The sequence below is a fragment of the Lissotriton vulgaris genome, chromosome 1_2 (genome assembly GCF_964263255.1).
Source record: "Lissotriton vulgaris chromosome 1_2, aLisVul1.2, whole genome shotgun sequence".
Taxonomy (NCBI): Eukaryota; Metazoa; Chordata; class Amphibia; order Caudata; family Salamandridae; genus Lissotriton; species Lissotriton vulgaris.
In genome coordinates this window covers 168,583,756-168,610,624 of record NC_141686.1, presented here as the reverse complement: position 1 = coordinate 168,610,624, position 26,869 = coordinate 168,583,756, and the positions used below count along the sequence as shown (strand labels likewise).

At 51.0% G+C, this 26,869-nt stretch overlaps 1 protein-coding gene across 3 annotated transcripts in view; it reads right to left on the bottom strand.

Moving 5' to 3' along the window:
• The window catches only part of DENND2A (DENN domain containing 2A), a 370,372-nt gene that overhangs the window by 48,858 nt on the left and 294,645 nt on the right, over positions 1-26,869 (bottom strand). For all 3 annotated transcript variants that reach the window (XM_086953048.1, XM_086953046.1, XM_086953049.1), the window contains 2 exons: positions 17,541-17,658; positions 13,893-14,132 (listed from right to left, as the gene is read on the bottom strand). In XM_086953048.1, coding sequence (XP_086809174.1) covers positions 13,893-14,132; positions 17,541-17,658 — 358 coding nt within the window. The remainder of the gene's footprint in view (positions 1-13,892; positions 14,133-17,540; positions 17,659-26,869) is intronic.

The window sequence follows — 26,869 nt, the reverse complement described above, 5'->3', positions numbered from 1 at the left end:
CAAGATGGTATTATAAGTTGTTACACACGTTAGGGGAATCGCGTTTTCATTTCTGACTGGTGGACCAAGTAGAGCTTCCTTGTTTTGATTAGTTGCTTTCTTTGAAAAAAATTTAAAGGATTTTTTCTGGATAGTCGCGATCCTGCAACTTTTCTTTCATGTTGTTTGGCTTGGATGATAAAATCCATTTTCTGGGGGCGTGGCCGAGACAGCGATGTGAGCGGACGTGTCTCGCCTGAGCTCCGTCGCCCCGCTGCTTTAATTGGCCTGTTTCTGCGTAGTTTCGGGGGAACATCCACTCCTGGGGTCCCCCCGTGCGCCAACGACCCTGCTGGTGTCTTTCCTGGACGGCGAGCGGCGGCTGTCGGGCATTCAGTGGTTGCAGCACCGGCCTCCGGGACCCCCGCAGTCGGCCGCTGGCCGCCATCTTGCTGTGGACCCTCTGCTGATACGCCTGGACTGGCTCCCGGGGAGAGGCCCGACACTGCGTCCCGGGTGAGGCTCCGGAGCACCCCTGCTCCCACCCGTGGCCTCCCTGCACCAGCGGAACCAGCCTGTCGCCGGCGAAGTCGCGCCGGAGCTGTTGGAGCCGGGCTGCCACGAGCGGAGCACACAGCGGCGGCCTGGACGCCGAGCCTACGCGAGCCCCCGGCTTCGGCGGGAAAAACAGGCCCAGACCCGAGGACTTGCCGGCGGCCCCTGCCCACAAGCCCTTGCTCCATCGCCCGTCGCTGGACCCACCCGGTGAGCTGCAGCGCGCTGACCTCCTCCCCCCCCCCCTGCTGCCTTCCCGGGGGGTCCGGCGGTTGCGGGGCTTGGCGGTTGGTCTTCCCGCCATCTTCCCCCCTCGGCAGAGGGCTGACCCCGCTCACGGACGATCCTTGCCGGAGTGCCCCCGGCTGCCCTGGACTCACTGGCAGCGTGCAAGCGGGCCCTGAGCCTTGGTGAGCCCCACATCCTCTGGACAAGTCTTCTGGCCGCCTCCCTGCTAAGGCCCGGCCCTGCCAAGCCTGGTGGGCCGCAGACCGGGCGAACCTGCCGCGACCACACGGGGGCCCCGGGAGCCTTTGCCTTCTGCTTTTCCCGGCGCTGGGCTTCCCACTGCTAGGGGGCTGGGACGCCTGGGGGGCCCTCATGGACACTCTTCGACTGCTGTGAAGGGGCTGGCTGGACGCTGCACTGGGAATAGGCCCTGACCCTGGTGGGACAAGGGGACTGCGCCTAGCCAAGAATCTTCGGAGGCCCCCCGCCTGTGGGCCCCAGGCCCGATCTGCCGTGGGACACCTGTAGCCATCACCCACCTAACGTCTCTCCTGCCTCATCGCTACCTTGCCTCCCCGGTTGCTGCTCCCGCTCCAGCGGCCCCACCACATTCTGGACTCCTTCAACTTGAGTGCGCCCCACGCCTTGTCAGAGGACGGACCCGGCTACGGACAGCGAGGGCAGCGGCACGCATTGCCATCTCCTGCATCGTGGCCTTGAGCCCTAGATCGTGGAACCCGGGCAGCTACACCACAGGGCACCAGTGCGTCCTCCCTCGAAGCGCCCCCCACCTCGGCCCGGCGACTGTGCGTGGAAGCCGAACCTGCCCCCCACTGCCCCGTGACGCCTCGAGGGGATCATGACTCGCGGCAAGGGGACCAAGCCGGACCCCCCGCCCACGACGACCAGAGGGGCATCAGTAGCTTCTATGTGGGGCAAGGCGGGCTCCCCACCATCTTCCGGTGGCCCCTCATCGGCATCAGGGGGGAAGCCCCCGCCGCCAGCCGACTCTCCACCGGTGACGCAGGCCTTCATGACCTCCTTCATGGCTGATCTGAAGACGGAGATTGGATCCCTCAGAACGGAGGTCCACACCTGCGTCAAAGAAATGCGCAGGGAAGTCACTGACCTCGGCGATCGAGTCGACGGCCTGGAGAAAACGGTCGACTCCCGCACCGAAGACCTGGAGCAGATCTGGCAGAGAGTGGCGACCCTTGAGGAACAACACATCCAGCTTCAGATCAAGCAGGAGGACTTGGAAAACAGGGGACGACCTAACAACCTCCGCATACGGGGTGTGCCACTTGGAGAAGAGGGGACTAATACCATGGCCTACGTGGCCCTGCTCTTGCAAGCGGTGTGGGGCGAGGAGGACGCCCCCCCGCCGCGCCTCGACCGCGCACACCGGGTCTTTGGAGCGGGAGGAAAAGCGGGCCTCTTGCCCGACATCGTCACTAGACTCCACTACTTTACTGAGAAGGAGGCCATTTTGAAGGTAGCTAGGGACAATCCAGACCTGCGGTACGAGGGCCACAAGATCCAGATCTACCAGGACTTGGCCCCCACAACACTCCACAGAAGAAAGGTCTTCCGCCCGATCACCGAGAGGCTCCGGACCCTCAACGTCTCCTACCAGTGGGGCCACCCTTTTGCTCTCATCTTCAAGTGGGAGGGCAAGCGTAGGGCTCTCCGGTCCTACCGAGAAGCGGCACACCTGCTAGGCATGCCGGAGTCCCCGGACCACAGCCCGACTCGCCCCCCCCGCTCGGAAAAGGGCCCCCCGCGCCCAGATTGGTCCACTGTGCGCCCCCGCCGAAGGTCCCCTCCGGTGGACGCGCTCTCTGCTTCTCAGACCAAACAGGACATCATCGCACACATCCGCTCCCTTGAGGGCGACCGCGAGGAGCAGGCCTCCCAACTCCTCGCTTCTGGCTCGGAGGGTGGGGATCGCCCCTCAACGCCGGACGGCCGCTGATCGCTGCTGTTGTATCTCATGCTACCCTGGGCGCGCGCTTGCCAGCTGGGCGCTTGGCCTTGCCCTCATCCATCACGGTGGCCTGATCCCACTGCTCTAGAAATGGACAACACCCTTCGCCTCTTCCAGGCCGAGCACCGCATCGCCGAGCCCCAGCGCCCTGTGGCCGCCTGACCGGGCTGAATGGACCCCACGGCCCGGCGCACCCCCCGAACTACCTCGAGGCAGCGGGGTAGACGGGCTCTGAGACGACTTGTTTGCACACTACTTTTCCAGATCTCCGCTCCCTCCCTTTGTCCCGTAGGAAGTGACATTCCTGAGTTCGTCCAAACCCTCGGGTAGAGGATGTCCGGTACCTGGGACACTGTACACTGGGCCCGTCGGCCTGTTTTGGTTCTGTTTCCCCTCTGCGCCTTTTCTTCTTTCTTTCTCTCCTCTCTTCCTACTTCCCCCTTACACATCCCTCTCTTCCTGTTCCTTCCCCGCGCTTGCGGAGGGGTGGCATGGTGGGTCCTGCGGGGGTTGCCGCGCTGGCGACGAGTTGACGCTTCTGCTGTCCCGCTTGCGGGGAGGTCTGCTAGGCCGGGACTTGCGCGACTCCAACCCCCCTTAGCGCTATGACAGCAAACATCCCTACACCCTTGAAGGTCCTTTCCCTCAATGTCAAGGGGCTCAACTCTCCCAACAAGCGAAGGCAGATATGGCGCTACCTCCTGCACCACTCCCCCGACATTGTTCTCCTCCAGGAGACACACCTCCTCAGAGGGGACATCAAACGCATGGCGCACCCTAGATACCCCACACAGTTCTGGGCATCCTCTGACACCAAGACAGCGGGGGTGGCAATCCTCTGTAGGGCTGGCATTAGGCGGGGACCCGTGAAACCCTTTAAAAGCACTGACGGGCGCTTCCTCCGAACCACGGTACAGATAGGCTGTGCACAGTTCACTCTGGGATGTGTGTATGCACCCAACCAGTCGCAGGACAAATACCTCCAGACACTATTGCGTGAACACTTCCCAACGGGCGACGCTAATACAATCCTGGGCGGTGACTTCAATCTTGTCTGGGACCCCGAGCTGGACCGCGCGGGCGCCCCCTTTAACGGCGCGGGAGCGATGTCTTCTACCCTCAGGACGCAGCTTACAGACCTGGGTCTCGTGGACGTGTGGCGCTATCATAACCCGGGGTCCCGAGATTACTCCTTCTACTCACATTCCCACCGGACGTACTCCCGTATCGACTATCTGTTTACCTCCCTTGAACTGGCCCGAGACTCCTTAGCTGCTGCTATATCCGACATCTCCCTGTCGGACCACGCCCACGTGGAGCTGTTACTGCAGGACCCCCAGGCTCGTGCCACTCGCGAACGCAGGTGGGTGCTCCCGCCGAGAGTCCTTCGAGACCCAGATGACGTCGCCAGCATCCGTGACGCCATAGACTCGTATTTCACCGTTAATGACACCCCCGACCTGCCCTTTCACACGGTGTGGGATGCCTTCAAGGCCACCATTCGGGGCCACATCACCTCCTTGGCGGTGGCGCGGAGGAAGGAGGTGTTCAAGTTGGAAACTGACCTGGCCAGTGAGATCAAGCTGGCGGAGGCCCGAGATCGGGACGCCCCCACTCGGACGACAAAGAGAGCCCTTGCCAATCTCAGGGGGCAACTCCGCGCCCTGCGCACTAACAAGGCGGAATTCTCCCTGCTGGCGCTCAAGCAACGGTATTATGAGGGAGGGGACAAGGTAGGTCGCCTACTAGCAGGCAGACTGCGGGCGCGCGCCGCTAGGGCCCACATCGCTAATGTCAAGCGGCAGGATGGCACCCGTGCCACCTCTGAGAGGGCCAAACAGGCTGCATTTGTTGATTATTACTCCTCTCTATACGCCGAGGAGCCCACCTCTGCGGAGGCACGGGAGGCCGTGCTCGCGAACTTTGAGGGATCCCCGCTGTCCCCGGCGTGTGCAGCCACGTTGGAGGACCCCCCGCGGGAGGAGGAAGTGACAGAGGCTATAGGGGACCTCCCCGTGGGGAAAACCCCGGGGCCGGATGGCCTGCCGTTGGCCTTCTATCGCCTGTTCCTGACCCAGCTCCGCCCGCATCTGCTGCGCCTCTACAGCTCCTTTTCTGACGCCACCGGCCCGTCCCCCGATATGGGCATGGCGGAAATAGCCTTGATCCCCAAACCTGGGAAGGACCCCGACCTGTGTGCTTCCTACCGCCCCATCGCCCTCCTTAACACCGATCTTAAGATTTACACTAAGATCCTGGCCAAACGGCTGGATCCGCATATGCCGGGTCTGGTGAACCCGGACCAGGTGGGTTTTATACGGGACCGCCAGGGGGCCGATAATGTTCGCAGGTTGGCGCACTTGGTGGGAAAGGTACACCATTGGAAAATCCCGGCCTGCCTCCTCTCGCTAGACGCGGAAAAGGCCTTCGACCGGGTCGACTGGACCTTCCTGAGGGCGGTCCTTGAGAAACTAGGTCTTGGCCCTACCATGATCTCCAGGTGCATGGCCCCTTACATTGGCCCACAGGCTAGAATCCGGGTCAACGGCCAACTGACACCGCCGCTCTCGATCCACAGGGGTACGAGGCAGGGATGCCCGCTCTCGCCGCTCCTGTTCGCCCTGGCGGTTGAGCCGCTGGCGGAGCTGATTAGGCGTGCCCCTGACATACATGGCATCCCCCACGGGGGGCGTGCTAACACAGTAGCGCTGTTCGCGGACGACCTGATCCTTACTCTCACGAACCCTCGAGTCTCCCTCCCAGCGGTGCACGACGCCCTCACACTGTTCGAGCGGGCGTCCGGCCTTAAAATTAACCACACCAAATCTTGGGCGCTTAACCTCACCATCCCCGAGGAGGAGGTCTCCCTCCTGAAGGGGGTCACGCCCTACCGTTGGGCGGATGACCACATCAAATACCTGGGTCTGGACCTCACTCCCCACCTCGACTCGTGGTCCTCGAGGAACTGGGCTGCTTGCCGAAAGGAAGTCCTGGCGGACCTGCGGAAATGGAAACCCCTGATGATTTCCTGGCTGGGGCGGCTCAACGCGGTCAAGATGTCGGTCCTCCCCCGCATTCTATATGTCTTCCAGTGCCTCCCCACCCCGATACCGATTCACTGCATCAAGAACCTCCAACGCGACCTCACGTCTTTCATATGGGGAGGCAAACGGCCCCGGTTCTCACAGAAAGTCCTCATGGAGCCGAGAGACAGGGGCGGCCTCGCCTGCCCGAATCTTCTCCACTACTATTGGGCGGCGCATCTCCGGTTCGTGATAGAATGGGGTGCACGCGAAAGCGACAAGCACTGGTTCCACATGGACCGAGTGGTTACGGGGCGCACCATATGGGACCTGCCTTGGTTACCGCGGGTGGCGCGCTCCAGAAGTGCATACATGGCGGTCCCCACGAGGACGGTTCTTGAAGTATGGGACAGAGTGGCAGTGTCCAAAGGTCTGACCACGTTCCCCTCTCCGCACACCCCCATTGCAGGCAACCCGCACTTTCCCCCTGCTGCTCAGACCCGGGCATTCGAGAGCTGGACCCAAGGAGACTGCAGGGTTGCAGGAGATCTTTTTCTTGGTGGGTCGCCTAAATCGTGGCTGGACTGCAGAGAAGAGTTCAACCTCCCTTCAACTGCCAGCTTACAGTACGCGCAGCTGCGCCACTGGACCTCGGGAGACGACATGTATCAGGCTGCTTCCAGGGCGCACACTCCATTTGAGAAGTTGGCACGCTCCCTCGGGGGACTGAAACGACTCATCTCCCAAATTTACAACATCTTGCAGCATCCCTCCACTCCGCCTGCGCATCCCTACCAGAGACAGTGGCAGACGGCAACTGGCACTGAAATCACGCCATCTCAGTGGTCTAGGCTCTGGAACGACATCCCCAAATCCTACCGCAGCATCCCGCAGAGGGAAAACGCGTACAAGATGTTAACACAATGGTACTACACCCCCCTGCGACTCAGCAAAATGTTCCCTGCCTCCTCACCGCTGTGCTGGAGGTGTGGCACTGCGACTGGCGACTTCATACACATCTGGTGGTCGTGCCCTGCCCTGGCTGTCTTTTGGAAGGAGGTCCTCAGTCACATTAAGGAGGTGTTGGGTTTTCCCCTCCCTGAGGAGGTTTGCACACTACTGCTGGGCATACGACCCCCCACACTTAAAGCACTCACGCGCAGCGACTGGATCCTCACCCTCCACATGCTAGGCGCTGCCAAACAACTCATTGCTCTATACTGGAAGCGGGCTGAGGCACCGCCGATAGCTTCCTGGTTCGTGCGCCTCTGGCAGGTCCTGACCATGGAGCTGCTCACGGCACGGATACAATCAAGGGGGGTGCGATTTAAAGCAGTGTGGGAACCTCTCGTGCGTCACCTGTGCTCCATCAGCTATGCCCGCCACATGCCTCCCAGGCTCCGCGCTTTGCAATTGTTTGAGGACGCCCTCATCCCTGCCGACCCAAGCAGACTAGGCTCATAGTCACTTCCCCCAGTGCTGGTTTGCGTCTTATGCCTCTTGTAGGCGACCGCAGGTACACCTCCCTGGCCCCTCTCCACCTCACCCCTGCTCTCCCTCTTCCGACTTTTTCTTTTTTCTTGCCTTGCCACTCTGGCTTCCGCCCCCCTTTGGGGCAGTTTGGTCCCTGTTGGGCCTTTGAAAATGTGACACCACTGCTCTCCTTCTCATACGCGCCTCCCCCGTACTATGACACATTGCCAGCACATGGCCATCTCTTGCTTTCTACTCCCTTAAGCCACGCGGCCGGCCCCCCCGGGGGTTGTAGGCAGGGCGCTGTGTTAAGGAATCCACCTCACCTGGTTACCTACTCCTATTACTGATTTTTCTCTGCGCGGCCGGCCCCGATGAGGGGTTGTAGGCTTATCGCTGTGTTCACAATAAAAACAGATTTGAACAAAAAAAAAAATCCATTTTCTTTGAGCTGTTCCTCCTTAAATCGGAGAAATTGGCCATAGTTAAGTTTTCTCTGAGTGTCCTCTGGTGGAAGTTGTCAAATTTGAGCAGCATGTTCTAGCAGGCTTTTAGGCACTTTAGGCAGATCTTCAGCTCCTCCAGCAGAAAGTGTAAACTTCTCGTGTCGTCTCCACGCCTGTGGGAAAATGGCTGTAAGGCACATACTAGTCCTTCAAATTCTCTGGTGAGCACTCCCTTCTAGGTCACAAATAACTTTGACCTGGATGAAAGTAGGGTGGTTTGGATTTTCATTTAATACACATTTCCCAGACAGGAGGATCCACTGTCCCAAACGTCAGGATCAGTTTGGGTTGGTTCCCTTTCAAATGTCATGCCCAATTCGCTCCACAGACACTCCCTTTGTGTAAAATGACAGCTCTCCAAGCAGGTAGCAATGGGAAGGCTTCATGAAGGAGTGCCACAATAATGTGCATAATGAAGTATGTGTTCTCTGCACCTGGCTGTCCTCAGCCTTCTGGAAGCAGTAATCTCAGACAAAAAGATGGGCTCTGGCCACAGACTTCCTCACCTTGACAGAAACTGCAGTGTCACCCCTCACCACTAGCACCAGCAGTGCTGAGGAAGAACCAATTAGCAGCCCTCTGCTAATAATGATTTTTTAAGGGCAGCAATGTCTCCATACCTGTCTTCTCTGTGCCTGGGTCTCTAACCTACAGATACAGTAATTCAGAAAATAGACTTCCACTGTTGTGTGTGTGTGTGAGGGGCTGTCCACTGGATGTCAGGGGAAGGTTCTGGGTTTCACATAACAGCTGAACTTTACACTAGAGAGGTCAGCAGACTGCACACTCACTGACACAAGAAAAACAAGTGGTCACACTACAGATTCTCAAACTATTGGTACACTGTCACCACTGATGTGTTACACGCATGGCATGTTACACTCAGGGCATTGACAGCAGATCACCACATTCTATCAAGGCACACTTGGTGTACCCCTCCAGGTCACAGAACAGGTTCTGGACACCAATTTCCAGGGACATGCTTAAACCTCTGTACACAGGTTTGGTTAATATGAAGGAGACATTCCTATCCTAGCACATATCTTCTGGTCTGACAGCCAAGAACTCAAAAGGCAGAAGCAGTTGGGGCTATATTTCAACCCAGGTGTCTGCAAATGTATCTTTTCCAGACACTTGGAACAGCTGAGGTGTTTCAAGAAAAGAAATGAACAAAATAATTCTCCCTTTGCACTGCAGATCAAGAAGGCTGCCTCTGACTATAACACGGCCAGGGTGGGCCAAAAATGGAACATAATAAATTGAAGAGTGTGGCTGGAACATGTCACTGGTAGAAATGTGGATGAGAGGGATTTGATTAAATACTTTGACACTTCACCACATTATTTTAAGGAAAACGCATGTATTTCTCTTTTCTTTTAACTGTTAGCACATGTGAAAAGGGGCAGAAGCGGAGGTAAGGGTCACAGTGACAAATATTCCAAATAGAAAAAAGGGCGAGAATGGAAGTGCTGGATGGTTGTCTGTTAAATGAAAGCCCAGGACTAGATATACCATCTCAGCTTCATGCAGCCATATTTCGATGTGTTCTTCATCCTACTACCTGCACCTAAATGCTGGCAAACTCAGTTCTAGAACAAGACGGGACTTTAGTTCCGCTCTGAACCTTTCTAGGGAGATTTCAAGCAGGAGGTCTGCGGTTAAGGTGTTCCATAAATGAGCACCTAACTAAAAAAAAGCCCAATCCTGCAACAGCTCACCTTTTAGAAAAACTGAGACTATGCAGACAAACACTTGTGAGGGAAAATTGATGTGCTGGGGTAACTTTACAATTCCCCAGTGAGCTAAATGACAAATGCATAACATTTTGGCATTATGAACATTTTGCACAATGCTGTAAACACTTGATGACTGAAATGGTACCAAACATGTATTAATGCAACTCATTTATCATTAATATTAGGGATTTTAGATGCTACTTCTTCACTTCTGGATGGCAATAGTCTGTATAGTGGCCGAAGGCCAGAAGGATGAGAAGTGCAGTTCTACCAAGAGGTTTGCGAGTATCACAGAGTTTGTGAGCAGGTTTCTGATAACTATAAATACATACAGATCAGTAAGTCTCACAGAAGCATAGCACAAGTCCTGGGTGAGCACCTGCCATCCTTAAAACCAAAGATGCAACAATACTCACTTTGTTCATGTGCACATTACAGCAAGTAAACCTAAAGTTACGGGCTTCATAAAAGTGTCTAGAAAGAATCACTCACTAACAATAAGGAAAATGTTACCTGGCTATTGGTTTGTAGCTTGTAGTGCTGCGGATTCACATGCTTTGCAAACTCCTGACATCTAGTGTGGGGTGCAGACTTTGCAAACTTGTTTTCTTTGATGCTCAAGTTTTTATTTCTAGAGAACTCATGATCCCACCACAAACCACACCAGGAAATGCTTTTTTTCACAGTGGGTGAGTTATACAAGAGATGACAACTCACTTGTGAACATGGACGAAAGACTAACCAGCAGCTGAAGCTTGCAACTTGTAGCTTGCAACTCACTGTGAACGTGCTAGTGCTGACAGCTGGAGTAAATGGGTGCACCTTGTTTTTGGATGTAATATTTGGCTGACATATTTGTTCTCATTAGGACGGACTTGTTTTGAAAGAGCGTGTAAAATGCTCCAAGTGCCAAACGGACCCGTCTAAGCTCTAGAAAGTTGATACTTTCATTGCTCCTGTCATCCAGGTACCTTTGAACAGTCATGTAGTTCAGATGTGGTCCCCACCCTGTAAGTTAGAAGTCTTTGGTAATGGTCACCTGTGGTTCAGGTCCAGAAATGGCCTGCCTAATAACACAAATTTAAATTGGGATGAATTCAAGTCTCAACCAACACTAGATCTTTCCATTTACCCATCACTTGTGACCATTGTCTGGACACACACTCCTCTAGAGCACATAAAGCAGATTGTGTGCACTCTGGCAATGTAGGAGGCCATCATCCCCACAATTTCATGATAGTTCTCACTTTTAGAGGACGTGATGTGTGAAAAAGTGGAAGCAGCCTTTGAAATCACCCTATCTTGGTTGGGAGAAGCTTCGCGGTCACAGAGTTTAGAACTACCCCTAAAAAAGGTTGGATCCGCTGAGGTCAGAGATAGAACTTTTTAGCATTGATTGTAAATCATATCCTGTGCAGGAGTGACACAGCTGCTAAAGTATGAGCTAGGCATTGCTGTCTGCTGCTGTTTTTTTAGATGCTGATCACCCAGATACAGAAACGCCAATGGCGTGCCCTGTGGGTGGAGGGGCATTTACAGAGGCGCTTCTACCTCCTCCTCAAATGCTGCCCCTGAGTTTTCCTCAGATATGGGCCTTCTGCACTGGTTTCTCCTGAAAGGTGTGATGATGGCGATACCTGGAACACCGAGGTGTTGCAAATTTCGCACTCCATCATGCCTTTTTAGAGTACTCCCATAGATCTTTCATTATTGGTGTCTTGTTTATCTAGTCCATCACATTTTCCAACCAAAATCCAACAAGCATTTGCAATGCAATAGGTCTCGCATTTGCAAGAGTTTAAACTGTTGGCATTGTAAATGACAATGCCTTATATTTATGTTTTAAAAACCAACACGTAAATAAAAGGCATTGCCATTTATAATGCCAATAGCTCAAACTCTCACAACTGCGGGACCTATTGCATTGCAAATGCTTGTTTGTAGAAGGTATCAGTACCTCTGATCATTACTAGAGGTCCCTAGAGTCTGAAACAACGTTTTTCTACAGCAGGGTGCAGCACTTTTTTTATTTTTATTTATAAAGTTTTATATAGCGCAAACTTGATCCCGAAGGATATCAGAGCGCTTTACAATCTGAGGCAAAGGTAACAAATCAGAACATTAGTCTAACGTTGGGAATCTAATGGGCAATGATGGAGTCAGCCATGACGGATCCCTGGATGTAGGGTGGGTCCTTAGAGGAATGTTTATATTTCTTCTCTGTCTTAGGTGTGACAGATCTGCAGGTTGATGGCTCCTTGAATGCTTCCCTGCCCTGGTCCAGGACATTTGAGAGCATGGGCAGGAATTGGCTCCTAGTTTGAGTGGGGAGCAGGGTCTCTAGGAGAAAGCAGGGTGTTTGTTTCTCTTCCTCTAGTTTCACCCCATATGCTGCAGCTGCATTCTTGATGACCATATTGTAGATGCCAATGTCGTCTGGCAGCGAAGGCCTCGAAGGATATGTTTCTACGGCCTCTTCCGGGCTTTCGGAATGGAGGTCCGGCCAATCCAGGTCCTGCACCACCGAGGATGCCAATCCCAAGGTTGTTTGTTGGTCTTCCTCGCCTTCTCCCTCATCATAATAGAAGCCCTCTTCCCCCTGCTGATCTGCAGGCTCTGGAGTTTTCAGGAGTTCTTCGGCGTCGAACTCCTCTTCGTTCTCGACTTCGACAATTGTCGTGGGCTTCGAAGGGATGGTGCATCTTTTCATCCATTCGTCAAAATCCTTCTTTCTCTGGAGGATACTGTCCATCTCGGCCTCGAGCCTTCTCTTCTTCCTCTCCATTTCGGCGGCCTGTTCGGCGTCGAGGGTTTCGGCATGTCTCTTCGATGTTGTAGTTGCCTTCGGGTCTTTTTCCTTCAGCGTTGAGCGTTCCTTTTTGGGGACGTGCTTCGACGACCTAGGTTTCTCTTAGGGTTTTCGTCTACTGGGAGTCCTTTTCGAAGGATCTGCTGGGCAGTTTGTCCTTGGATGCAGCTGCGGCCATCAAATGTTTCGGCGCCAGTGCTCCTTTCGAGGACTTTGACTGATTTTTGAGAGTCTGTCTGGGTTTTAGGGGTTGACGTCTCTCTTACCTCCTTTGTCGACTTTGTATCGGTCTCTGCGACCGTGTAGTCCTCTGGTCCCTCGGGGATGTTGTCCTCTTCTCCACTGGAGAGGCCCAAGCCCCGGAGCGACGGAGGTTGACCTTGGCCTTGCATGTTGTAGTGGACTCTCCTCTGTCTTTCCCTTACTCTGAGGGTCTTGGGGGTAAATGCAGAGCAGGCGTTGCAATCCTTGCTTTCGTGGTTGATTGGCAGACAGAGGTTGCAAACCGGGTGCTGGTCCTTCTGCGCGTACTTGTGGTGGCAATTACGGCTTCATTTAAAAGGTGTTTTGTCCATTCCTGCGATCAGGGGGCCCCCTGCATGCTCATTCTCCATTGGACGTCGAAGTTTCGATCTTCCTCTCCTTCTTTGCGTCCAGGCTCTGTGATCTTGATTGTTAGATGTATTCTCCAACTTTTTCGGTGGTTTTCTGCTTTATCTTCTCCTTTTTCTCCAAAATCTCTGGAACCTCTCGGTGACGATCCAGACAAAACAGCGGAAAAAAGAATCTGAAGATGGCGCCCAAAGGTGGGAGCGCCTGGGGGAAGCGCACAGACGTAACAGGAGGACACCAAACAGTTGACGTCGACGCCCACCTGGGCTACGAAAAACCCCCCCAGAAAAATACTACGATCCCGGATCCAACCACTAGATCGCGGAATAATGCACAGCATAGTGAATCCAGAAAGATTCACGCTGCAAAACTATTTATTTTAAAAAAGAAAATCACATTTTGCATAGGGTACTGAAAGGTTTTGCAATTTTGCTACAGGATGGTGCCCTGAGCCTTCGCTATTGCCTGATGATGGGGCAGCTTTGTTTTGAATGCGCCCTCTTTGGGAGCAGCAGGCAGCTTTGCATTAAATGCTTTATCGGTTGGAGAAGCAGGCAGCTTTGCATTAAATGCTACATCTTTGGGGGAAGCAGGCAGCTTTGCAATAAATGCTCCATCGGTTGGAGCAGCAGGCAGCTTTGCATTAAATGTTCCATATTTGGGAGAAGTAGGCAGCTTTGCATTAAATGCTCCCTCTCTGGGAGAAGCAGGCAGCTTTGCACTAAATTCTCCCGCTTTGCATTAAATGCTCCCTCCTTGGAAGAAGCAGGCAGCTTTGCATTAAATCTCCCTCTTTGGGAGAAGTAGGCAGCTTTGATTAAAAGTTCTCTCTTTAGGAGAAGCAGGCAGCTTTGCATCAAAAGCTCCCTCTTTGGGAGCAGCAGGTAGCTTTGCATTCAATGCTCCCTCTTTGGGAGCAGCAGGCAGCTTTGCATTAAATGCTCCCTCTTTGGGAACAGCAGTCACACCCCGGCTGGTGCTCACCTTTGGATCCCTGTTTCTGCAGCTCCCGCTCTTGGATAAATCCACCAAACATCTGAGTTTCCATGAAGACTTCCAGGAATCGCCGAAGGCTCTTGGAGGAGACGGACTTGCGGAAAGCTTCCCGATGCAGAGTTTTCTCGTCCCGCTCCCCAGGGACCAGGAAGAGTGAATAGTGACCCACAACCTCTACGAAGAAGCGCACAAAGGACTCGGAGACAATCTCATTGAGGGGGCTAGAGTCTGCGTGGGAGAAATTAAGTGAGAATTATTGAGGGAGACAGAGCTGGGAGAGAGGAAGGCTAATACTCAGCAGTTGTCTATGGAAAAGAAAAACTAAAAAAGGAAATTTAAAAAAAGTGAAAAGAGACAATATAGAGAGGTTCAGAATACCAATGTGGAGGTAAAAGTAGGAGCACATATAGTATTGACTTACTGACGTTGAGCAGGTATTCAGCAACACTGAAAGGTCACTGAGTAGCAGCTCTGCTATTTACTTAGTGACAATAGGAAGCTCCTCTAAGATATACTCTGGGGGTGATTGTGGGATTTACTCAACGACACTGGGAGGCTGAACTAGAACTCCATGACACTGGGAGACCGCACTAATGTTCACTCAATGACACTAGGAGGAAGCCCACTGACTCACTCAGTGAGACTGCACTAGGAATCCCTCAGTGACACTAGGAGACTGCACTAGGTCTCACTCAATGACAATGGGAGGATACTAGTACTCACTCAACACTCAATGATACTGGGAGGCAGCCATCGGACTCACTCAGTGACACTAGAAGACTGTACTAAGATTCACTATGACCCCGGAAACCACTTCTCAGACTCACACAATGACATGAGACTCTTTGGATGTGATATGTACGCGTTACAAATGCCTTTGATTTGACTTGACACTGGGAGGCTGCACTAGGACTCAATCACACTTGGTGGCTACACTAGTGTTCGTTCAGTGACACTGCGATGCTGCACTAGGACTCACTCAGTGACACTGGGATGCTGCACTAGGACTCACTCAGTGACACTGGGATGCTGCACTAGGACTCACACAGTGACACTGGGATGCTGCACTAGGACTCACACAGTGACACTGGGATGCTGCACTAGGACTCACACAGTGACACTGGGATGCTGCACTAGCACTCGGTGACACTGGAATGCTGCACTAGCGCTCACTCAGTGGCAATGGGATGCTGCACTAGGGCTCACTCTGTGACACTGGGATGCTGCACTAGGGCTCACTAGGTGACACTGGGATGCTGCACTAGGGCTCACTAGGTGACACTGGGAGGCTGCACTAGGGCTCACTAGGTGACACTGGGAGGCTGCACTAGGGCTCACTCGGTGACAGAGGCTGCACTAGGGCTCACTCGGTGACACAGAGGCTGCACTAGGGCTCACTCTGTGACACTGGGATGCTGCACTAGGGCTCACTCGGTGACACTGGGATGCTGCACTAGGGCTCACTCGGTGACACTGGGATGCTGCACTAGGACTCACTAGGTGACACTGGGATGCTGCACTAGGGCTCACTAGGTGACACTGGGATACTGCACTAGGTCTCCCTCGGTGACACTGAGAGGCTGCACTAGGTCTCCCTCGGTGACACTGAGGCTGCACTAGGGCTCACTCGGTGACACAGCGGCTGCACTAGGGCTCACTCGGTGACACTGGGATGCTGCACTAGGGCTCACTCAGTGACACTGGGATGCTGCACTAGGGCTCACTCGGTGACACTGGGATGCTGCACTAGGGCTCACTCGGTGACACTGGGATGCTGCACTAGGGCTCACTCTGTGACACAGAGGCTGCACTAGGGCTCACTCTGTGACACAGAGGCTGCACTAGGGCTCACTCTGTGACACAGAGGCTGCACTAGGGCTCACTCTGTGACACAGAGGCTGCACTAGGGCTCACTCTGTGACACAGAGGCTGCACTAGGGCTCACTCTGTGACACAGAGGCTGCACTAGGGCTCACTCTGTGACACAGAGGCTGCACTAGGGCTCACTCTGTGACACAGAGGCTGCACTAGGGCTCACTCGGTGACACAGAGGCTGCACTAGGGCTCACTCGGTGACACAGAGGCTGCACTAGGGCTCACTCGGTGACACAGAGGCTGCACTAGGGCTCACTCGTTGACACTAGGATGCTGCACTAGGGCTCACTCGGTGACACTGGGATGCTGCACTAGGGCTCACTCTGTGACACTGGGATGCTGCACTAGGGCTCACTCTGTGACACTGGGATGCTGCACTAGGGCTCACTCGGTGACACTGGGATGCTGCACTAGGGCTCACTCTGTGACACAGAGGCTGCACTAGGGCTCACTGTGACACAGAGGCTGCACTAGGGCTCACTCTGTGACACAGAGGCTGCACTAGGGCTCACTCTGTGACACAGAGGCTGCACTAGGGCTCACTCTGTGACACAGAGGCTGCACTAGGGCTCACTCTGTGACACAGAGGCTGCACTAGGGCTCACTCGGTGACACAGAGGCTGCACTAGGGTTCACTCGTTGACACTAGGATGCTGCACTAGGGCTCACTCGGTGACACTGGGATGCTGCACTAGGGCTCACTCGGTGACACTGGGATGCTGCACTAGGGCTCACTCGGTCACACTGGGATGCTGCACTAGGGCTCACTCAATGACACTGGGAGGCTGCACTAGGACTCACTCAATGACACTGGGAGGCTGCACTAGGACTCACTCATGACACTGGGAGGCTGCACTAGGACTCACTCAATGACACTGGGAGGCTGCGATAGGACTCACTCAATGACACCTGGTTGCTTTGGGATTTACACTGACACTGACTAGCTGCTCTGTGGTTTACAAATGCAAAAAGAACAGTTGGACAGAATGCAGAACAATGCCATCCAAACAAAAGCAACCTAGGACCGGTTTCGGGCTTTCAGCCCTCATCAGCCAGGATAGCTTGATTCCAGTGGCACAGTGAGCCCAGGACCCACGTCTGGGCATACCTGGCGCACTTAGGCTGACAAATGCAAAAAGAACAATTGATGGAGAGAATGCAGAATAATATCATACATTCACCCCAGTACAGAGATCTGGGCCTAAATCCATTGCTGTTTTGCTCACCATGGCATTCTAGTTTGGACCCAGCCATATGCAATTCAGTCTTGACCCTGCGCCCAATGGGATGCTTGTTTCCAGTCCAGGGAAGACATCGCTTGGCAGTTCAGGCTGGACTGTTCCCATGAGGCACAGGGTCAAGGCTGATTTGCATATAGCTGTGTCTGACCTGGGGTGGCGAAGTGAGCTAAGCAATGATGGATTCAACCCAGATCTGTGACTGGGGGTGAGTGTCTGAAAAGTTTCAGTGCTCCGTCCATCATCTCCTTGTGTTTGCTTTGCTCTATAGTTTACACTGTCACACTGACTAGCTGCTCTGGGCTTTACACTGGGACACTGGCTGGCTGTTCTGTGGATTACACGGGGACCCTGTCTGGGTGCTCTGTGGTTTACACAGGGACGCTGACTGGCTGCTCTGTGGTTTACACTGACTAGCTGCTCTGTGGTTTACACTGGGACACTGACTGGCTGCACTGTGATTTACAATGTAACACTGACTGACTGCTCTGACGCTTACCACAGCACCTCTTCTGGGATTTACCTTGCCTGGCACTGAGAAGGGCTGGCACACACTCCGCGAACAGCTCGTTCCTCTGTTCCAGGATTTGTTCCAGAGCTGCCTGTAGCTTCCGTGGAAGGATGGAGTCTTCATCGTCCATCTGTAGGAGCAAACAAACTGTTGGAATACAGCCCGCGCCACCAAGGTCACACATGGTAATGCACAGAGAGTCAAACATGGTGCAATACAGATCTATCAAAATGAGGCCATTGAAACCAAGAGACATGGGTACAAGGTCTACTATGACAGCATGTTCATGATGAAATAGAGGTAAGTAGACATCAGTAACTGACAGACACTGTGGCATACTGACGTGATGCACATACATACACAATCAACTATGATACAGTATCAGGCCATGATACATGTTTAGGAGGCAATTCATACATAAAGAAATGTAAATGCAAGAGGAAATATCCTGAGACACTCAAACAATTACGGAGATAAATTGATACACACAGGCAGAGATATAGTAGAGATGGGAGTCACATATAAAGGCCACATAAACATCACAACACAGTTCACACAGGGATCTCTGGCCATGAATGCCCAGTGGTATATGGTTTTGCTATATATTTATTCCACCTTTTGGTTTCTAGCTCCTGCCAACAAAGAGGGGCTTGCGAGTGAACAGCGCTGTAGTATCTGGCTGGCAACGAGCTATCCAAAGTTCCTAACTTCTGCTCCAATTCAAAGAAAGTAATGTGTGATTAGCATCCCTCTTCCATAAGGAATATGCTACTTACCAGTATGCATCTGTTCTTGGCATAGAGGGCTGCAGAATGGTACATTATGAATAGATCGCCATCTGGTGTTGGGCTCGGATGATTGCACTTGTTTTTCTCTTGGAGAGTCTTTTGTAGCTTGGTGACTTCTCCTTTGGTTGCTAGTGCGCATGGGCATCGGCTCCATCCTTAGATTGTTTTGCCATAGTAGGGTTAGATGGAGTAGTATGATAGAATACAGATAGAAATGCCCATTTAAGTGTATCTAAATAAGATATTGTTGGAACAGACACAGGTTTCCGGGGAGGCTGGGAGGGCATGTACCACTCTGCAGCCCTCTATGCCAAGAACAGATGCATACTGGTAAGTAGCATATTCCGTTCGAGGCATATGGGCTGCAGATGGTACATTATGAATAGACTATACAGCAGTTCTCTCCCTAGCGGTGGTCGCCCGTGTCTTTTGCAACAGTCTGAAATAAAGTCTTTAATACAGCTTGTCCCACTCTAGCTTGTTGTGTTGTGTGCACATCTACACAATAGTGCTTTGTGAAGGTATGCGGTGTAACCCAGGTAGCTGCTTTGCATATGTCATCTAGTGGAATGTTTCCCAGGAATGCCATAGATGCTCCTAGTTTACGTGTAGAGTGAGCTCTGGGAGGAACAGTTAATGTCCTCTTTGCTTTTAAGTAGCATATTTGTATACATTTTACAATCCATCTGGCAATGCCTGCTTTAGAGATGGGATTGCCCTTATGTGTAGGAGAAAATGCTACAAATAGCTGTTTTGTCTTTCTGAAAGTTTGTGTTCTTTCTATATAATACAATATTGCCCTTCTGACATCCAATGTATGTAGGGCCCTTTCCGCTACCGTCTGTGGTTTTGGAAAGAAGACCGGTAGTTCCACTGACTGATTGATGTGGAATGCTGAAATTACTTTAAGCAAGAATTTTGGGTTTGTTCTAAGAACCACTTTGTTTTGGTGTAACTGCATGAATGGTTCTTGAATTGTAAACGCTTGCTACTCAATTACTCTTCTGAGTGAAGTGACAGCTATGAGGAAGGCCACCTTCCATGTGAGGAATTGTATTTCACACCTATGCATAGGTTCAAAGGGTGGTCCCATTAGTCTGGTAAGTACTATGTTGAGATTCCAGACTGGGGAAGGTGGTAGTCTTGGTGGAATGACTCTTGAGTCCTTCCATGAAAGCTTTAATTGCTGGTACTTTAAACAGGGAAAGATGTTGTCTGTTTTGTAGGTACGCCGCTATAGCTGCGAGATGAAGTCTGATAGAGGTATATGCTAAGTTACATTGCTGCAAGTGTAGTAAATAGCAAATAATCTGTTTAGTGGATGCGTCCAGAGGGTTGATGTGATTACTGTTACAGTGTACAGCAAACCTCTTCCATTTTGCTGCATAGCATGCTCTTGTGGCAGGACGTCTTGCTTGTTTAATGATTTCCATATATTCTGGAGGTAAATCTAAATATCCAAACTCTATGACCTCAGGAGCCAGATCGCTAGGTTCAATTGTTTGGGATCTGGGTGCATTATTTCTCCATGGTTCTGTGTAAGGTGCATGGGTAATAATCTTAGCTTTTGATGTGGCACCTGTGAGAGTTGCAGTAGCGTGGTGAACCACAGCTGTCTTGCCCACGTGGGTGCTACTAGTATCAATGTCATTGAGTGCTGTTGCAGTTTCCGAACCACTAATGGAATTAGTGGGAGAGGAGGAAAAGCGTAAGCAAATTTGTTGGACCAATTTATCCATAGTGCATTGCCCTGGGACCAGTGGTGTGGGTACCTGGATGCGAAGTTTTGGCATTTTGCGTTCTGATGATTGGCAAACAGATCTATCTCTGGTTGCCCCCATCTTTGGAAGAATGGCTGCAGTATCTGGTCGTGCAGTTCCCATTCGTGTACTTGTTCTGACTCCCTGCTTAGGATGTCTGCTATCTGATTTTGAACTCCTGGTAGGTGTTCTGCTAACAGATAGATCTTTTGAGGAATGGCCCATCTCCAAATGTCCTGTGCTAGTTTGGATAGTTGGAGAGAGTGTGTCCCCCCCCCCCGTTTTTGAATATAATACATTGCAGTCATGTTATCTGTTCTGATCAGGACTGCCTTGTTGGTTATTTGCATTTGGAAAGCTTTTAATGCTAGAAATACTGCTAGTAGTTCCAAGTAGTTGATGTGCAGTTTCTTTTGCTGCACACTCCATTTCCCCTGCACTGTGTATTTGTCCATATGCGCTCCCCATCCAGAGAGCGATGCGTCCGCTGTCAGTATCACTTGAGGAATCGGTTCTAGGAACGACCGTCCCTTGGAAATGTTTGTTGTGTTCCACCACTTCAGAGAGCGATGCGTACGGTCGTCTACCAACACCAGATCTGTAATCTGACCTTGAGCCTGATTCCACTGTGTCGCTAGACACTCCTGTAGTGGACGCATTTGTAGTCTGGCATGTGGTATTAGTAGTATGCAGGAGGACATCATGCCTAACAGCTGCATAAACACTCGTGCTGGTAGTGAGTGTTGTGGTTGAAATCTTTGTATCAACGTGACCATTGTTTGTATCCTGATTGGATTGGGGTATGCTTTGGCTCTTTCTGTGTCTATAGTAGCCCCCAGATATTGTTGAATCTTGTTTGGTTGTAGGTGGGATTTTTTGTAGTTCACTGTAAACCCTAGGTAGTGCAGCAATTGAATGGTCTTCTGTGTGCTGTGAAGGCATTCTTCTTGTGACTTGGCCTTTATTAACCAATCGTCCAAGTAAGGGAAGACATGTATTTGTTGTCTTCTTAGGTGTGCTGCAACCACTGCTAGGCATTTTGTGAACACTCTTGGTGCCGTTGTGACCCCAAACGGAAGGACTTTGAACTGATAATGTTGTCCTTTCACTACAAACCTTCGGTATTTCCTGTGGGCTTTGTGAATTGGGATGTGAAAGTAAGCGTCTTTTAGATCCAGTGTAGAAAGAAAGTCCCCTTTCTTCAGTAAAGGAAGTACTTGTTGGAGCGTGACCATGTGGAAATGTTCCGAATTTATGTATGCATTGAGAGGTCTGAGGTCCAAGATTGGTCTTAGAGACCAGTCTTTTTTGGGGATTCGGAAGTATAGAGAGTATACTCCTGTTCCTTGTTGATGTTTTGGAACCTTCTCTATGGCATGCTTTTGTAGCAGTGATAGTACTTCTTTTAACAATGTCAGATGGTCTTGACTCATTGGACGTTGTCGGGGGGGGGGGGAGTGTTTGGTGGGGTAGCTTTGAGTTCTAGGTAATAACCATGTTGGATAATTTGTCTCACCCACTTGTCTGATGTGATGTTTTCCCAGACAGGTAGGAACTGTGCTAGACGTCCCCCGACCGGTGTTATGTGGTCTGGGGGAAGTTGTATTAAGTCACTGTTTTGGGGTTGGGGAGTTGCGGTTGTTATTATTTTCGCGACCTCTACCCTTGTTGTTGTTACCTCTGTAACTGCCTCTTGAATTACCTCTGGGTGATGTTGGTGTAAAAGAGGTAGTTTGCTGACTTGTTCCTGTACTTTTTGAGCCCCCTCTATAGGTGGATCTACGAAAGGAACCCCTTTGTGTTGGCTGTTGTAATGCTCCCATTGACTTAGCCGTTTCTGTGTCCTTTTTCATCTTTTCTAAAGTCTCATCTGTGCCTGAGCCGAAAAGTGTCTTCTGATCAAAAGGTTGGTTCAATAAAGAGGTTTGTACTTCTTGTTTGAACCCTGATACTCTAAGCCATGCATGTCTTCTTATCATGATACTGGTGTTGATGGATCTTGCTGCAGTGTCTGCCGCGTCCAGTGCGCACTTAATGGAAGTGTTAGTTATTATCTTTCCTTCCTGTTTAAGCTGATCTGCTCTTTTCTGATGTTCTTTAGGGAGATGTGTGATGAGTTTTTCTAACTCATCATAATGCGCCTTATCATAGCGTGCAAGTAGCGCTTGTGTATTGGCTATGCGCCAGCTGTTTGCCGCTTGTGATGCTACTCTTTTGCCTGATGCATCTATTAATTTTGACTCCTTATCAGGTGGAGGGGCTTCTCCCGTAGATAATGAGTTCGCTCTTTTGCGAGCGTTTGAAACTACGAGCGAGTCCAGAGGTACCTGCCCCTTGATAAATATTGGGTCCTTTGGAGCTGGCTTATATTTTTTATCAATTCTTGGGTTTAACACCCTAGCCCTCACTGGGTCTTTGAATATGTCTGCTGTGTGACTGAGAAGACCCTTCAGCATAGGTAGAGTACCCGATGTTCTTTGTGCAGTAGGTAGTGTCTCTAATAGGAAATCCTCTACTTGAGGTTCTGTATGTATATCTACCTTATGATATTTTGCTGCCCTATTAATGAGCTGAACAAAACCTGTGTTATCATCAGGTGGTGAAGGCTTTGAGGGATATAACTCTGGGTCGTTGTCATCATCTGACCCTGCGTCATAATGCTCCCATGGGTCTTCCTCATCTGGGATAGTGTCATCGTCCCCATGAGGTTCTCCCTCCCCTGTATCACTGTCTACATCTGTCTGAGGTGTAGATGGTCTTGGTGTAGAAGGTGGAGGAATAGTTGGCATAGTGTGAGTATTAGGAGAAGAGGGTGTGACTCTAAGTCGAGGAGAAGTAGGAGGAGTTGTATTTGTCCCCATTGTTCTCTTCTTAGAAGGAAGAGCTTTGTCCTCTAGCTGTTCATTCTTCCTCTTCTTCGTCACCACTTTGCCAGTTTGTGGATCGATAAACAAAATCTTTTGTTTCGGATCTGTTTGTTGCTCCAGTGTCAGTACCGAAGCCTTTGGTTCCGAAAGGTGCCTTTGCTTCCGATCGTCAATGTTCGGTGTTTTCGGCACCGAGGATTTGCTCGAGTCCGATTTTTTCGGTGTCGAGTGAGTCTTCGACATCGAAGCATGTTTCGGTTTCGACATGGAATGTTTCGATGCCGAGCTTTCCCTTGCATGAAGCTTCGGTGTCGAAGTCGACCGTTTCTCGGATCCGACATGGTGGGAGACCGAGAGTTTCGGTTTCGTTGCCGGGCCTGAAGGCGGGGCGTCGGAAACTTTCTTCTGCGGTTTGACTGGGCTCGAAGGCAGGGTCGTTACCGCACGGGGTCGGTTTTTTGGTAAGGGGACGTCGTCACTCACGGTTTGTTGAACGTCGAATTCCTCGACCTCCGACTCGTCCCCTTCCGACCCCGACTGTTCTTCATGATCCTCTTCTTCCTCGAGGTACTGGTCTTCGAACAGCTCCGGGATTGCCTCCGACTGCATTCTGGAAACCTCGTGTCTTCATTTACATTTACATCACCTCCCGCGAAGATCACTACCGCACAAATGTGGCTTAAACACCTAACGGCACTCAATGTTCAACCCACCATCGTGGACTCAGCGAAATCTTTGGGCATAACACTTGACACCAATCTCAGCATGCAGGAACACATCAACAAAGCAACTAAGGGAGCGAACTACCAAATCAACACCCGTAGGAAACTTAAACCCTTCCTTCCAGCCAAAGACTTCCAAACTGCGGTACAATCACTAGTCATACCTCGAATAGAATACGGCAGCACCGCCCTCTGCGGTCTCCCCCTAGCTACTACGGCACCCATAAGAGCCTCTTTAAACGCCGCAGCGAGACTTATCACTGGATCAAAAAAACACTCACACATTTCCCCTGACTTCAAATCCCTGAACTGGCTGCCTTTTGAAGCCAGAATACACCTGAAAATCGCTTGTTTGACGCACAAGGCTGTCCACCTGAGCTCACCTAGATACCTCGCTCAGAAGCTGACGATTTCTGGAGGCTCCAGAAACACTAGAGGCACAAACAATCTTTTGCTAAAGCCTAAAAGATTCCGCAAAGAAAAAACCTATACACGCTCTTTCTCAGGAATGGCTCCCAGGATTTGGAACTCACTCCCCCCTGAAACCAGGCTCATCCCCTCTACCATACTTTTCAAGAAATAAGTAAAAGCGATCCTCATGGCTAAATACACTTGAACCACTACTGGGGATCAACTTCAAAGACTCGGTGCTCATCTGTACTACTTGTTCGAACCCTTTGCATTTTTGTTTGACTTTGAAATTGACTTACTTGATTGTTTATGATATCACTTCACTGTACTTTTAACACTATAGATGTATCTGTGTATATTTGCTCCTCTCCTCTGTAAAGCGCTCTGATATCTGCGAAGATCTTGTTCGCGCTACATAAAACTTTCAAAATAAATAAATAAATAAATTTGTGTGGGAACTTAGCACCACACGTTGGACATTTCTTAAATGGAGGCCTTTCCATGGACTCCGGGCTTGACCACGTCGAGAAAGGCCTCCTGTTCGTCGACGTAGATCAAAGTTTTTCTTTGATGTTGGAGTCGAAACGCGTCGGAATGGAAATGAAATCGCGTTCGATAACAATACCGTCGAATTGGAAAGGGAATACGCGCCGAAAAGTCACTTCTTTCCGAAGTCGATCTGGAGCGCTTCAATCCTCATCCAAACCCGATGGCGGAAAAAAACAATCTAAGGATGGAGCCGATGCCCATGCGCACTAGCAACCAAAGGAGGAGTCACCAAGCTACAAAAGACTCTCCAAGAGAAAAACAAGTGCAATCATCCGAGCCCAACACCAGATGGCGATCTATTCATAATGTACCATCTGCAGCCCATATGCCTCGAACATATAAACTCTTTAAGTGATGTAATTCTCATTGAGTCGATGTCTGTATTTATTAACCAAATAGGGAGCTGTTCTTGAGATACCTGGTTTTAGGCTGGAATACACACCCTCCTTGCCCAAACCAGTATGCCTTTCTTTGCACAAGAATAGCCCTAACCAAATGCTCTCTTCTCGCAGCGGCTGACCAGCCACATATTTAATAAGGGTCTTTTTATGGTCTACTGGAGATGTCTAAGATCACACAGAGTCTTTAACCCCTTTGCGCGGCGGTAATTCCGCCGCGGCGCTGGAGGGGAAGGGGTGTCCGCGCGGCGCCGCCATGCTCGTGATGGAACCACTCCGTCACGAGCCACGGGCGTGCTGTGCTTGTGACGGAGTGGTTCCGTCACGGCCCAGTCCACTCAATAGAACGCCCGTGCGGAATTCCTGCAGCGTGGGCGGGGCGGCCGCGCCATGACAGAACCACTCCGTCACCAGCACAGCGTGTCCGTGGCTTGTGATGGAGTGGCTCCGTCATGAGCACGGAAAAGGTTAAGGGTTGTCTAGCGGAGTGATATGAAGAGAAGACTACTGAAAGGAAATTCTCAGAATCACTTGAGGGCTTGAAGGAGGCATCTGTAGGCCTATAGACTGCACCAGAGGGCTGATTTGAAGTATTTAAAGACCAGTTGAAATGGGTGTAAGTGGGGGATGGGGGAAATGAGAGTGTACTGGGTGTGTTTGAGAGCACACCAGTGATCTCTGAGAGTACATCTGAGTTACTTAAATAATAGCTGATGTTGTCTCATGGTAGGCTGAGGAATAGTTTGGTGTCTCTGAAGACCAAATGGAGGTGTCTGAGGGACAGGCTGACAGTTTGCGTATGATCTCTGATGACCAGTTAGGGGTTTCTAAGTGAGGCCTGGGGTGTCTTCAGGAAGAGGTAAGTTGTCCAATGGATACGGATAGCCTTGGATGACCTTTTGAAACCAGGATGTGACTTTCTGAAAGACATCTTGTGACTAATGACTAGAAAGATGTGTTTGAATATGGATTGAGGGTTGTCTGGCCAAGGGCTGAATGGAGTATGCACCAATTAGATTCTCTGAATACCAGCTGTTGATCTCTAATGATTAGCTGGGAGGGATTGGAATGTTGGCTCACTGATGTATCTGGTGACCAAAGGGGGATGTTTGAAGACCGGTTGAGCCTTCATTTCTCGGATGGTCAATTGAGGATTTCTAAGAGCTGGCCCAGCGTGTCGGAGGGTGGTTCAGGAGTGTTCGAGAGCTGGCTGGGATGTTTTTTGGGAGATGTTGGGTAGCACGCACCAGCACTGACATTAAGGGACCCACATAGACACATAAAAAACCGAGACAGATAGGCATGCGCACGCATAAACACTGGGGCAGACAAAATGATGGGGCTTGCGGTAAATGTGAGAGGCAGAATAATACTCTTTGTCACACAGTAATCCCCAGTCATAAAATGAAACTTTGTAAGAATGAGATATTAAGAGACAATCAGTAGTAGAAGACAAAATACTAGGGTATACCAGATGCTTCACAATAAGACACTTTTGAACACATCCAGACACTGCGAAACAGTCACAAAAAGACCAGTAACTGATTACTGCAGTGTCTAACGCAGATTAACGGAGGATGCCATAAATGGTGCAATACAATTATACAATAACACAATTAGACCCAAGTTCTAAAAATGTAAGACACCATAAGCAATCTTTCATTGTGATACACAATCAGACACCGTTATACTCTGACCCCATTCATACAGATGCTGCGATTCACGATTTGATGATGCAATGCACTACCGAATGCCACAATACGCAACCAGACACTCAACGCATAATCAGCCCCAACGTTCCACACGTATGTCACAACATCTGGTCAGCACTGTTACACATTCAGAT